Source organism: Pezoporus wallicus, unplaced genomic scaffold (genome assembly GCF_028554395.1).
Source record: "Pezoporus wallicus isolate ANWC-B61680 ecotype Strahan unplaced genomic scaffold, APGP_CSIRO_Pwel_v1 contig_11009, whole genome shotgun sequence".
Classification (NCBI taxonomy): domain Eukaryota; kingdom Metazoa; phylum Chordata; class Aves; order Psittaciformes; family Psittacidae; genus Pezoporus; species Pezoporus wallicus.
Window position 1 is genome coordinate 91,482 of NW_026637281.1, and position 13,804 is coordinate 105,285.

The window sequence follows — 13,804 nt, forward strand, 5'->3', positions numbered from 1 at the left end:
CTTGCCTGGACATAGGCATTCAGCTATGCACTTTGGGTCCCCTAACTAGAGTGTCTTGGTTTAAACTGGGGATAAATCCTGCCTTGTGTTAATACCTGTCCCAGTTTGGGCAGTGGTTTGGGGCTGGCTGTGTCTCCTCAGAGAGACATAACCCCATCTTCACTGGCATCTCTTTCATCAGCAGAAAGAAACAGGCTTCTCTAAACAAATACCCAGAGCAACAACCTGATCAAAATATCAAGAAGGTTGTTCCCTTCCCCTCTTGTTTTCTCCATACTAGGGCCAAGGGCTTCTGGCTTCTCTCCATAAAGGAGATAAGTATCCTCAAACTCTCCAGTCCTGACCTCCATTATGGCACACAACAGCAGATGCCTGTGCTAGGACACATTCAGCCCATCCTGGTAATTTTTGGTGACCAGATTGGTGTCTACTGTTGCAGTGTCAGTCTGGTGGTGATCTACAAGAGAATCATTGCCCCAGTGGACATGGGATGCTGCATTAGATGGAGAATCAGGCTGGTGGGAAATGTAGCCAAAAGTAGGTTCCATTTGTAAAACACCGGAACAAGGTGCAGCCTAAGAGCTTCCAGCAGGACTGAGATCCCTTTCATGTGCCTGGCTACAGTACCTCACACACATGCTTCAGGTGACAAGGATGACTAATATAGGGGTCAGGAAAAGACTTTTCCCAGAGCACGCTCCATATATAAAGAGATGTGCGTTAGCTGAGTCAGATCAATAGCCACACAGCATGTGTTCAAGGAGGTGCTATGCTCTTCCACCAGATGTACTAGACCCTGCTCCCATTGCTCTGCAGCAAAGCATCACAGGTGTTGTGGCTATGGAAGGAACCAGCATCTCACAGTCTGAGCTGATCCAAATTATTCACTTGAGTTAAGCACTAGGACAGACATTCTGGTCCATCCTACACACCAGAAGAGAGGTCTCTGGATCCTGCATGAACTTGAATGCGTCTTACTCCCAGTGCTTGGAGCACACAGCTATTGAGACACCACACAAGTCCCTGTCAATGAGCTGCTTCAGGCCTCATGCTGCATCCTGGGCCCTGATGCACTGAGAGCTAAAACCAACATCCCTACAGCTTTGGGACCATCTCCTGGAACTGAGTGCAGGGTTACGCCTTACCACACCACACTGTTATACTCACCCGCACAACATAGACTCGGACCAGCACATTGATAGGGTCGTTGCTGGGGATCCCCTGGAACATGCCGAAGTTGGGGTCATATCCTGCCTCCTTGGTGATATCATCTGGGAGAGGCATTTTGTAGACACATATGGAGCCCTGGTGCGAGGCAACACACAGCCCGATGAGAGTCCTGTTGCCTAGGGGCTCAGGGTAAGCAGACCCATCCCCACCCACTCTTCCTGAGGACCCAGACAATATCCTTGTTTCTAGCCACATGTTGGAGCAGACAGACCAGACCTGGAAAATTCCTCCACCTCACAAGCACCTCTTCAGGGGTTGCAACCATGAGAAGGGAAATTGGACAGAGGAAAGGAGGCCCGCAGAGGAATCAGGCTAGCAAGGTGCTTGTGGGAACCCAGCAACCAAACTCACTTTGAACCTCCCCACGATCCGCTCCTCTTCTGTTGCATTGTCATCGTTGTCCCCGATCTTCCCACGGAGCAGGTTGAAGGTATGCAGCCAGTCCTCAAAGTTATCAAACTCTGTTTCCAGCTCTTTGTTGAAGACCTGTGATGACAGAAGGTTAAAGGAGGGGAAAGATATGGTATCTGCCCACATCAAAGCAGAGGGAGCTTCTGCTCCCAGTGTCCAATTCTCTAGGAGGTGAAAGGATCTCCAGGGTCATTGGGCTGGATCTTGATGCCAGAAGCATCAAAATAACATACAAGAGGGAAGCTGAGTGGTCCCCTCCTCTGTGCAAGACCCAGGCTTAACATTCTTCTGAACACCAGAATCACAGACTGCGTTAATCCTAATAAACACCATAGGCCAGATGAACCAGACTGTACCAGAGCCCATCCTTGCCCTTTGTCCTGGCTGGGCCTGCCATAGCCAGGCTGGAAAACTCTCCTCTCTAGCCAGGGCACATCCAAGCTGCTCCAAGGATGATCCTGTCCCAGGGCAACCCCTTTTCTGTAAAGCTTGTTATCTCTGACTCCTTCAAACTGTGGAGAGAAGCTGGCAGTCCCTAGGCACATCTCACCAAGGGTTAGGTAACCCATAGATAGCCAAGGTGCCTCATGCAGGGTTGACCCATCCTGCTCTGATTTCCAGGTGGCTGGACTGCCATCCTGCTAGAATTCCAGCCTGGCACTGAGCAGTCAAGGCCTTCTCCTTCCCTGCTGATACACATACCTTCAGTTCATCAATCCTAGGCTTGTTTTTCTTCTCAGGAAGCTCAGGGGCTGACTGTTGCTTCTTTTTCTTATCGTCTTTGGGTGCCTTGGACTTCTCTTTGTTCTTTGCCTGAGCCTTGGAGCCTTTCATGGGAGAGTCATCAAGTTTGATTTCTGAGTCCGAGGGGAAGCAGCAGGGTGGGAGCAGATGGAAATGAGGGTGAGGAGGGGTGGAGGAGACAGGGATGGGGGACTTTGATCAAAGTCCTTCAGACAGGAGGAGCATGAAAGCTGACAGCTGCTACTGCCTGCAACTCCCATCCCAGCCCTTTCCTGTCTTCCCTTGACTCTGGCCACTGCTGCCCAGGTCACAGCATCTCTAGGATGGTCTCTGTGCAGAAGTCATTTGGAGGACTATAAAACAACGACACAGTGCTAGCCTCTGGCTGGCTTGAACAGCAGTGAGAAGACGTGATCCTGCCCACTGCACCTCGTTTTTGCCCTTGTAATGGAGACTTTGCGTGCTGTATGCAGTCTAGAGAATAAAACCCCAGCCTGGGTATCAACTACACTGGGAACAGACTGTCCTGCAAGGTACATTCAAATAAAACGTCTTCCACGCCCTCTACAATCCCTGTCCCTCACTGCCCCTGCCAGCTTTCATGTCTGCTGGGCAATGCAGATGGGGACAGACAGATGACAAATGACTTCATGTGGAAGAGGAAAGGAGGAAGGAAGGAATGGGAGTGCCAAGGGGAAATGGATCCTTCTCAGAATGCAGAAAGAAAACAACAGGGGACAGCAGACACCCCCCAGGAGCCCTGCCATGACAGCAAGCCCAGAAGAGCTGCTCAGAGTAGTCTTCCAACAGAAACCAAGCTCTGTATTAAAATCAGCTCATGGATTTTGTAGTGCCCAGGCATGACAGCAATGTGGGGACAGCAACCCATGGGGACATGGAATGTATGGAGAGTATGGGTGAAAGTCCCCAGGGAAACCCCTCAAAGCCCCACTGGTGGGACTTGCAAGGAGCCTTCAGGATGCAAATAGACAGTCACCCTTGACCAACACATCCCAGCTCACCAGTATTCTTGGCCCACAACACCTGTAGTACAAAACTTGTCTCACCAATTTTAGACATCTGCAGCACCCCATCTGAGCTACAGACCCCTGACTTCCTTCAGTGCATTTCAGGCACAATTCATCTTATTGTAACACAGTATTGACAATGGGTCACAGAACTTTCCCTAAAAGTGTGTATCTTTCTTCACTGCCTGTGCTAGAACAGCAGACAAAGAGGCCTCTATGTGCAGGTAAAAGTAGTCAGAACAGAAGAATCTCAGACCTTCTGTCTGGCTGAATATTCCCATAAAACTGGAGCAAAATAAAAAAACCCAAAGTACTTTAAGCCTTCTGCAAAATGAGGATGGAAAACCCCATGAAGGTGAGTTAGAAGTATCTATTACTTGGTGTGATCAACAGACTTCAGGAGCACAATCTTATAGCTACCACATCTGCTTGGCAAAAGCAATAGGGGATATACAACACACTTTGAGCATCTGCTTTGGCAGAAAAGCAGCAGCAGGCTCTGAAAGGGATGCTGAAGCACCAGAAGGAGCCCTGGTCCTACCTTTCCCTGCCATGCTCCCTCTCTTGTTCGTGACCTGCTTACCCTCTGCCATCTCCATTTCTTCCTTCTCCTCTGCTTCTGCTGCAGCGGCCTCCTGCTGCCGGAGTTGCTGGGGGAGAAACAAAGAGGACAGGGAGTGGGTGCTTGTGCTGGGGTCTCTGTGGTTGCTGGGAATACCTAACTTGGGGTTCAAGGCCAGGTTGGATGGGGCTTGGAGCAAACTGGTCTAGTGGAAGGTGTCCCTGCCAGTGGTAGGGTGTTGGAACTGAATGAGCTTTAAGGTGCCTTCCAACCAAAACCATTCTGTGATTCTATGAATCCTGCTCAGCTCTGCCAATTGTTAAAAATACTCTTGCTGACAGTCAGGCAGGGTTAGCAAGGAAAGTAGCAGAGCCCTAAACCTTTGGAAGCAGCTGGAAATAGGTGAGACCTCAACAGGCAGGGAACAGCATTTTCCCCTTCCCCCCTACAGACATCATCCTCTGCTCTGCACCCACCTCTTTCATAGTCTCAATTGAAGCAAAATACTTGGACCACCAGTCCAACATGCTGTCATCTGGCTCCTCCTCTTCTACTTCCTCTCCTCCCCCTCCTCCTCCTTTCTTCTTCTTTTTCTTTCTCTCTTTCTCTTCCTCAGACTTCAGGGGCAAGGGAAGCGAAGACAGAGAAGAACAGGGATCAGGTGCAAGCAAAATACCTCTTAAACAGCAAAGGTAGTGGGTGAGGCACCTGAGAAGCCAAACCCTCCATGCTGGGTTGCCTCATTAGCACTTTCCCCCTTTACAGCCGCAGACACTAAGGCACAACGCAGCAAAGCAAGATGCCCAAGGCTCCAGAAGGACACAGTGTCAGAGTCCTGATACATCCCCTCCTTTCCATCATCCCTTCCATCCATTCATTTCCCAGGCTACAGCTCCTGAATCTTACATGGTCACAGTCCTCCCTGTGCCCCCCAAGTACCCTGAGTCTACTCAGTGGTGCAATAAACCCTTCTGCAGTGGTATCAGGTTGTGTTGGGAATAACCAGCACCTCTCTCACAGGGTGCTGCCTGTCCCTGGGACAGCTGGGTTGAGAAGTGCTAGCCCAAAAGAGCTTCTCAGTGAACAGGAACCAGGCCACTGCCATATCTGTTAGTGAGATAATGTTGCTCTGTCTGTGCCTTGGGTGAAAGGGTGCTGGCTGCTGCCTGTCTTTTGATGGGTGAGTATGCATGATCCATTGAAAGCTGCACAGAAGGGTTGGATAGGGATTGCAGAGGGTTGGGAGCAGGGATGTGGAGCAGATCCATCACTTACCACATCTACCTTCACCACTGCATCGGAGTTCTGCCGCCCGGGGTGGAAGGGAATAGGGAGAGGGAAAGCCAGTTAGCAGCAGAGCCTCAGCCAAATACAAATACACACTGGCACACACATGTTATGAGTCACAGACAGCTCCCCAAGCATGAAGGAACCAAACACCTTGAATGAAGAGCCCTGGCTGGGAAAGCTCTGCATGCAGGGCAGATGTCCGTGATGATGGACCAAAGCCACCTGCATATGGGAGACATCTCTGTCACTGCTAAGACAGAACAACCAAACCAGAGAGTGAGGGATCGGGTCTGGGAAGACACTTTGGCCTTCAGCATGGCTAACAGCTCTCTGTGCTCTTGGAGCTTTTCTTGTCCACCTAGGAACGCCTGCAAGCTACTGTGGTAGATTTCAAGAAGCATGTGGGCACTGGGGTGCTCCAGACGCACTCATGCGCGCATGTCCTGTTGCATGAAGCTGTGTGAGCACAGGTACCCGATACAGCTGATACAGGGATTCTACATATAGTTGCTTATGTGAAAGGGCCTTCACAGGGTATGTATCTGTACATGTGTGCTTGTGATGCTTTGTATGGGACATGGCCTTTCTGTAAATGCACAGATGTGAGAGGCCATGGGTATTTGGAGCTCACAACATGCCTGTAGGCACACACGGGTTGGGTGTTCACCTTGCTGTAAGGGGCCTCCTGCAAAAAGAAATCTGCTTCTTGTGAGGAAGCTCTGGAGCCCAGGGGTATGAGAAGGGGTTGGAGTTCCTGTTCTGGGCAAGGAAATAGGCACAGGCACATTCAGCGTGGGAACAAAGCCTGATGCCTCTCGGACACATTGACTGTCCAATGCACACTGTGCCAAATTTTCTGGGTAAGCAAGTACAAAAGGTCTAAAGAGCTTTGGCTGCCTCAGACTGACTCTGTGTGCCTGGATCAGCTCGATACTGTGTGCATCTGCTGTGTTCTGTGTGGCTCAGACTAGCTGCAGAGCGGTTGCGCGGTAACACCACACTGACCACCCATGAATGGGCATTTCAAGGAGTTGAACGGGTATTTCAAAGAGCTGATGTAGCCATCTGAATTCTTGAAACTACTGCAGGAGAGGAAAAAGGGAAATCTATGTGAGCCTGAGAGACTGTGCAGTGCTTTGAAAGGGCAGGGTTGCTACAGACAGGGAATTTCTGATGGGTCACTTGTGTCTGCATTGGTCACAGACAGGGACAGGGCTGTGCTCATGGCTGCTCATTCCTCTCTGACTATTTATGAAGGAAAACATAAAGATGTCTAATTTGCACAGCCCAAGACAGTTCTTCTCTGGGCATCAAGCTCCAGGTAATTTCAACCAGGACAGAAAGAGGCAATTTGTAGGACTATGACCCAAGGCCCTTCATTCCAGGCATCAGCCCAACCCCATGTACAGCAGGAGAAGGTGGCCTCTGCTTGGGTGGAATCAGTCAGAGATCAGCAATTCAGTGCGGAAAGAAATGCTAAAGCGCTGCTGACATGCAGATACTCACAGCTTCCAGCTTCACCATTGTCTCCATCTTCTTGATAGGAACCTCAGGTTCCATATTGACAACAATCTCCCCTGTGGGGCGAGAGCGATGGGCCCTGTTGGTCATTGCCAGATAGCCGTTGAGGTGTTTAGCTGGACAGAGGACAGAGAAAGAGAAAGAAGAGAGAAGGAAGTGTAGAGGAGAAACTGAGAGTTTAGGTGAGATCATATAGGACTCATGCAGGAGTGATGTGTGATCAGAGAAGAGCAGCAGTGGAAATAAGCACAGACCCTTACAGCATGACTGAAAAACCCCTTCCATAACAAAGGAAAGCAAATCCTGAGAAAGGATTGGGGTTTTTCCACCTGCACCAGTGTCCAGAGGAGAAGAGACAGAGATGATTGATTGCCCCAAAACTATCAGCTGGTGCAGACACAACCACAGGTCCAGACCTCCGTCTGGAACCCAGGAGGGGCCCTGGCAAACCCTCACAGACCTCCTGTCTCTGTCCATCCAAGGGTGCCTCCACTTCCAGCAAGGATTAGGAGGAGATCAGCAATCCCTGTGGCTCACCAAGGCCTTTGCTGTGCTGGGTGCAGGGAAAGGGGCCTTGCTGTGGATGTGGATGGATGGGGTGGTGGCTGGAATTGAGAGGGTGGTAGCTTTCTAGTCTTTGCTCAAACAGCAGCAGTATGGCAAATTCCCCTCCCAGTCTTGAAGAATATTTGGGGAGTCTAGAGTCATGAAGCTGCGGAGATGTCAGTGGTGAACCAACCTTTCTTGTCTTACACGTTTGCAGTTACTGCAGTGAGACCCACAGATGAAAAAATCAAAGGGATGGCCTAACACCCTGTGGCTTCTCACCCCCTTGACCCAGACCCAGAATCACTGCTTGCTTAACCAACAAGCGTAGTCCTTACAACCCTCTACCCATCTCCTTCCTTTCCATGCACAATGCCCCAGTGACCCATACCAGCCAGGTCCCCCTGGCCCAAGCCTGGTACCTGTCATATTCCAGTGCTGGGCTTTCTTATCTGGTGGGCGGTAGATGAACTTCCGTAGGGAGCTGACAGCATGGGACCCCACCAGGGTGTAACGGCCGAAAGCCCGGCAGTCCACCACGCGGATGTTGAGCGGAGGGTGGAGCAGCTCGTTCTCCGGGAGGTCCTGGGAAGCAAAGGTGTGCTGCTTATCAAGGGATGGCAAGGGGCTGTGGGATGCCTGCTTCGGTGGTTGGAACTAAAACAGGGATCATGCTGGAGGAAGCTAGAGCAGCTCCAGCAAAGCACAGAGTCATCAAATCACAGAATGGTTTGGGTTGGAAGGGATCTTAAAGCTCATCCAGTTCCAACTCCCTGCCACGGGTTGCTCCAAGCCCCATCCAACCTGGCCTTGAACACTGCCAGGTATGGGGCAGCCACAGCTTCTCTGGGCAACCTGTGCCAGGGCCTCAGCAACCTCACAGAGAACAACTTCTGCCTAAGATCTCATCTAAATCTGCCCTTTGCCAGTTTGAAGCCATTCCTTCCTGTTCTATCCCTACAGGTACTTGTCAAAAGCCCCTCTCCAGATTTCTTGTCAGCCTCTTCAGCTACTGGAAGGCTGCTATAAAATCTCCCCGGAGCCTTCTCTTCTCCAGGCTGAACAAGCCCAGCTCTCTCAGCCTGTCTCCATAGCAGAGCTGCTCCAGCCCTTGGAGCAGTTTTGTGGCTCACTCCAACAGCTCCACATCTTTCTTATGTTTGGGCTCCAGAGCTGGATGCAGGACTGCAGAGAGGTACTCATGACAGTGGAGCAGAGGGGGAGAATCCCCTCCCTGGACCTGCTGGTCACACTGCTGGTGATGCAGTCCAGAACACGGTTGATTTCTGGGTTGCAAGCTTGTGAGGCTGCATGCTTTGGAGCCCTCAGAGAAAGGCCACAGCAACTTGGATGGTGCTCTTGTCATCCATTGCTGTAGGGAAACTGAAGCAAGGGGCTAGGACTCATGGTTTCAGATCTAAAAAATCTGGGCTTCAGCTGGGAGCTCAGAGGGAAGAGGAAACACTCACCACTTCAAACCACTTGACCAAAGTGCTGAAGTTGGGGTTTTTCTTGTAGTTCTGGATGAGGGCTGATTGGACTCCCTTCCCAGCACACTCAATGTCCACACGTGGCCGGTCCACCTGGGCCAGGTTCACTCTCTTCAGATCCCTGAGCCCCCAAAACAAGACCTAGGGAAGGAGGAGGAGAATAAAAAACATAAATATGAGATGGAGTGCCTCATGGATGGAGCGAGATAGAGTCAAAGAACTTGGTTCTTTGTATCCACCAGGAGCAGTGCCGCTACAGCTAATGTCACTGCCTGGGCAGCGGTGGACCCCTGAGGTATCTTCTCCTCCACCACGTGGCACAAGGCTGCAGCAGGGTCCCTCTCTGCCACCCCACATCTGATCTATAACAGCCTAAGAATTCCAGCCTGCTGCCCTCAACATTCCCTTTTCTTCCTTTCTTGTCTTTTTCTGGAACTCCTTAACTCAGGACCAGCCCAGCCCTGTACATCCACGGTGGCTCATGATTCAGGACTGGCATCTGGTGCAGCCAGTATGGACAGATCCTTGCAATGCAGACATCTGGTCTTAGTGCCCAGCTAATTATCAGAGCTTCAAAGATTCCTCCTGTCCTTCCAACACCAATGGGTGGGCTCTCCTGCCCCATGCAATGCTGAACATTGACATTTGGTGCTCCAAGGCAATTACCTCCACTCTGTATTTACTCAGCACTGGCCGAATCCCCAGTGGCACTGGCAGGATGGGGCCCCGGTCCATGTCCGTGGGGCCGTCAATCGGGGGCAGGTCTGACTTGCCCCCAGGGCCAATCTGGAAGAGAAGCAGCATGGATTAGGATTTGTTCCTTTGAGCTGGTGCTCAGCTGCCTGGAAGCTGCTTTTTTGGCAGTCCCTGGTCTCGTGCATTGGGTCTGTCCTGTCTCAGAGGGTTCAAAAGCAGCAAAAGGTTGCTGAGCATTCAGCTGACCCCACAGTCCAGGGACTTTGGGAAAAAGTATATATGTGAGTGGAAGGTGCTGGGCAGTGCTGTGCTTCCTCACAGGACAGACCCAGCAGCAAAGCAAACTTAGCCCACCAACATATCCGAGCCCCAGGGCTGTTCCTTTTCTTCCTGCAAGGAATTGCATCTGGCTGGGCTGGGTGCAAACCGATGCAGAAATGGTCCGAGAGCTTAGCCCAGAGCAGGTTTCAGGTCCTGTTTCCAAACCCAGGGCAGATCAAATATCCTGTATGAGCCATTCCCCTCTCACTGGGTTAGTTGCTGTGCTAAACCCTTTTGGCTTTTCTAGGATGTATGAACTCATTGCTCTTTGCAGCAACTAAGATATACATGGATGGGTTAAAGCCCTGTTCCCTTGCAACCCTCCACCCCATCCTTTCCCTCCCTTGGTGTGGCGTGGCCTTGGCAGCAGGTACCTGGAGCAGCTCAAAGGCAGCCAGCAGGTCGCCCGCAGTGGAGTTGCCCCGGTAGATCTGGTAGTACTCCAGCTGCGGGGGGAAGCGTGGGGGGCAGTACTGCTCATCTGACATCTTCACCACCGGCTTGGCAAAGGTGCGGCCCATGAAGTCAGCTTTGCCCTGTGGAGGTGGAGAGAGCACTGGGGTTTGCTGACCTAAGTCATGACCATGAGGTCTCTCCAGTTAGCCCCACAGCTCTCCCCATCGTGGTCAGGACAGGACCAGCCCACTGCACCTGGGACACCAAAGCTCGGTGACTGCTTTCGCTCCTGGCTTCTTCAAACAAGGTGGAGGAGGTGGCTGAGGCTCAGCATGGAGGCCAGGGCTGAGCCACTTTTCTAAAGGAAAAGACTCTTGCAATGTCTCCTTGCCCCCACCCTCGCAAAAGCTCTTGCTTCACACTCCGAAAATAAGATGTCATTGCACTGAATCTGAGATCTAATCAGCAGAGGCTGCTTGTGCCATGGGAGATCTGGGGGGGAAACATCTTCCAAGGGTCAGGAGAAAAGCTGCTTCTCACACCCTCTGCACTACCTGGCTTGCCTCTGAATCACCTAAACCCATAAGCATTTTCCTTTGTTACGATTCCTCTTACCACTGTGTCCTGGTCATAGATTTCAATGACAATTATGGGAGGGTCATCCCGCATCTCGTGAGCTTCTCCATACAGCTCCACATTGTCGAAGACCAGCAGCTGGTCCCAGGTCGGGCAAAGGGTCTCATTGAGAACCTGGAAAAATAAGACAGAATTATTGCTCCAGGCAGGGTCTAAGGCCCCATGCAAAGGCAGCAGACTGAGCGCTGGTTTGAGTTGCCCAGCAGCGCTAACAGGCTGCTGCATGGTTGTTTTAGACTAGTTAGGTATGGGGTATCTCCCAAGGGAAAAATCCCAACAGCAGGCAAGCAGACGTGAATCAGTGCCAATGTCCACCAGGCCTGCTAAAGTTTGGCAGCCCTCAGCCCTGGGAGGGAAGACACAAAAAACACTTCAACATGCTCCAGTTTCTCCTAACCAGACAAGTGAATCCCCCTGCCCCAGGATGTGGGAGAGCTGTGCGCTGAAGTGGGAGGACATGTCGTTGTCGTGAGACAAGCCTAATCCTTGATTTACTGGCAGTCATGAGACCTGTGGCAGGGGAGCAGGATGAAGAGCTGATGGAACATGCAACACCAAAGCCCAGCTCTCCAGGTCAGGAGATGGTGTTTACCTCGGTGCATTGGCTCTGGGAGATGAAGAAGACTCTTGCAAAGGGGTCTGAAAGGCCACTGCTGTCAGCTGCAAATAAACTCCGGGCTTGGTACATGTGGGCTCGCAGCTGGAAAACCTGCTTCTCTGCAAAAGAGAAGGTAAGACAGCTTGATATGCAGTGCTGGAGCCCAGCTGTGGGGCTCAACCTGCAGAGCAAGGTCTCAGGGGCTTGCTTTTTGCTCAGAGCCAGCACTGATGAAGGGTATAGCCTCAAAACATGAGTCCTGAATGGGCACGGGGACTTCCTCAGCATCCTGCTTGGCATGTACAGGATGACAGCTATGAACAGGGTAGGGAAGAGGGTGCATGATTCCCACACCCCAGCTTCCCATGGGGGCAACGGGAGACCTCAGACTGGGACAACTGGAATGATTTCCCCCTTAGCTCCTGGGAGCCCTAGGTCTAAGGAGTGTCTAGCCAGGCTCCCTCTGGCCCTCTCCATATCCTGTCTCCAGACCAATAACCAATACAGGAAGGAAGTTCTTACTGGTGTAAAGGAGGCTGATGGGTGGGAAGGACGGCAGGTTTTGGCCTCTGGCAGTCTTCTTCTCCTCAAATCCACAGGGCAGGCCACTCAAGAAGTCTTTGCGCTGTTTGTTGAGGCCCAGCCACAAGTATATCTCCATCTTGGCCTGAACTGTCCACCCAGCAGGTCCAAATCCCCTCTTCCCAGGTAGCTGGGCACAAAGGACAGAAGAGTTTGCATGGATATAGGGAAGGTTTTAGAGATGGACAGACCACTTTCTGCAGCATTCAGTTTCTTCTGGTGCATTGCTTTTACCACTGTCCCTTCGAAACAGGGACCCAGCCCTCATCATTTTAGATCATGATGCTACCTTGCCTCATGCATTATTTTCTTCCCACCATGCTGGTATCCTCTTTCTAAGCCAGCATCTTCTTTTGTGGCAGCTGGATCAAACACCTCTCCCCCTCCAAACATTTCTCACTTACTGGTGGGTAAGACCAGTGGTTGATACTTCTTAGCATCAGACTTCCACCCCTACCAGTAGAGTAGGGGTCTGTTTTGTCTTGTATACAAAACTGGATACACTGCTCCCTCATCTTCATCTCCCATCCTCCCAGTGTTTCCTTCCTCCACCTCCCTCCTCTTGGCTGCAGTTCCCCTGGGAAAGACAGATTATCACCTTGAGGAAGATGGTCTTCACTTTGGCGCAGTCCTTGCCCATCTCCTCATCCACAATGGAGTAGAGGATATCCTTGGAAGGGACACGGGCGTAGGCAATGCGTTTGTTGTTGCTCATCATCCAGATGAAGACGTCAGGAATAGTGTGCTGGGGCTGTGAAGAGCAGCAAAGAGTTCTGTCAGTGTCTCAGCTCTTTCTGAGCAGTGAGGCATCAGTGTGTCTGGAGACCTTCTGAAGGCAAATTCAAGAGATGCCACAGGAGATGGGTGTACCTATTGCCACATTAGGGACACTGAAATGGTTTTGAGTCTCCCATTGCAGAAGCTTGTCTGCTTTAGAAAAGTTGCTCAGCTAAGCTCAGCAGGGTGAAGCCAAGCAGGAAAGAAACTGGGATTTATACTTGTTCTAGTTGAAAAAAAAAAAACCCACAACATTCTGGATTAGAAGACTAAAGAATTTTCTCCTTTCTTCATTCAGTGGACATGGGAACTGTAGGGCCAGAGTTCTGATTTTCAACTCCAACCAGAGAAACACCACTGATATTTTCTGATGCTTTCCAAAAAATCTGTTTATATTTAGACATTCTAAAATAAGCAGCTGCAATCACAAACTTCCCTCCTAAATCTACAAGGTCATTTTATACCCAGTAAGATTAAAAAGAATTTATAAAACACACTATTATGTAAGAAGTCTGCATGGGAAGTCTGCTTTAAACTCCTTTTAGCTCAATGTACTGCACACACTACATCATTTTAACGCTAAAATGTTAAACTACTAAAATCTCTTCACGTAAAGTCCAGATACCAGAGCCTCTCTGGGAAAGGCTCTGCAATTCCAGAGGAGAATCCCCTCCCCACAGGCCCGTGCCGTGCAGGGGCAGGAACTGGGACAGCACTTGCTAGATGGACACGTTCTGCACATGCAGCCAAAAAGGAAAATTAAAACCAAGCACAGCTCCTCAGAGAGCCCCTTACCGTTACCAAGTGTTTCACAAGCATGAACTAGAGGAAAAGAGGCAAAATCAAATGGAGCTGATCACCAGCAGCATGACCAGCAGGTCGAGGGAGGGGATTCTCCCCCTCTGCTCCACTCTCATGAGTCCCCCCCTGCAGTCCTGCATCCAGCTCTGGGGCCCAAACATAAGAAAAATGTGGA

The 13,804-nt window shown here is 50.8% G+C and overlaps 1 protein-coding gene across 10 annotated transcripts in view; it reads right to left on the reverse strand.

Moving 5' to 3' along the window:
• The window catches only part of OTOF (otoferlin), a 97,939-nt gene that overhangs the window by 7,364 nt on the left and 76,771 nt on the right, over window positions 1-13,804 (reverse strand). For 2 of the 10 annotated variants that reach the window (XM_057404652.1, XM_057404649.1), the window contains exons 22-36: window positions 12,650-12,802; window positions 11,992-12,181; window positions 11,464-11,588; window positions 10,851-10,985; window positions 10,214-10,375; window positions 9,489-9,608; window positions 8,802-8,963; window positions 7,755-7,917; window positions 6,772-6,842; window positions 5,251-5,280; window positions 4,452-4,592; window positions 3,997-4,063; window positions 2,344-2,468; window positions 1,582-1,716; window positions 1,168-1,305 (exon numbers count right to left, since the gene is read on the reverse strand). In XM_057404652.1, the coding sequence (XP_057260635.1) occupies window positions 1,168-1,305; window positions 1,582-1,716; window positions 2,344-2,468; window positions 3,997-4,063; window positions 4,452-4,592; window positions 5,251-5,280; window positions 6,772-6,842; window positions 7,755-7,917; window positions 8,802-8,963; window positions 9,489-9,608; window positions 10,214-10,375; window positions 10,851-10,985; window positions 11,464-11,588; window positions 11,992-12,181; window positions 12,650-12,802 (1,917 nt within the window). Of the gene's footprint in view, window positions 1-1,167; window positions 1,306-1,581; window positions 1,717-2,343; window positions 2,499-3,996; window positions 4,064-4,451; window positions 4,593-5,250; window positions 5,281-6,771; window positions 6,903-7,754; window positions 7,918-8,801; window positions 8,964-9,488; window positions 9,609-10,213; window positions 10,376-10,850; window positions 10,986-11,463; window positions 11,589-11,991; window positions 12,182-12,649; window positions 12,803-13,804 lie in introns of all 10 variants that reach the window. The other 8 variants (XM_057404648.1, XM_057404647.1, XM_057404646.1 and 5 more) reach the window with 5 other exon arrangements.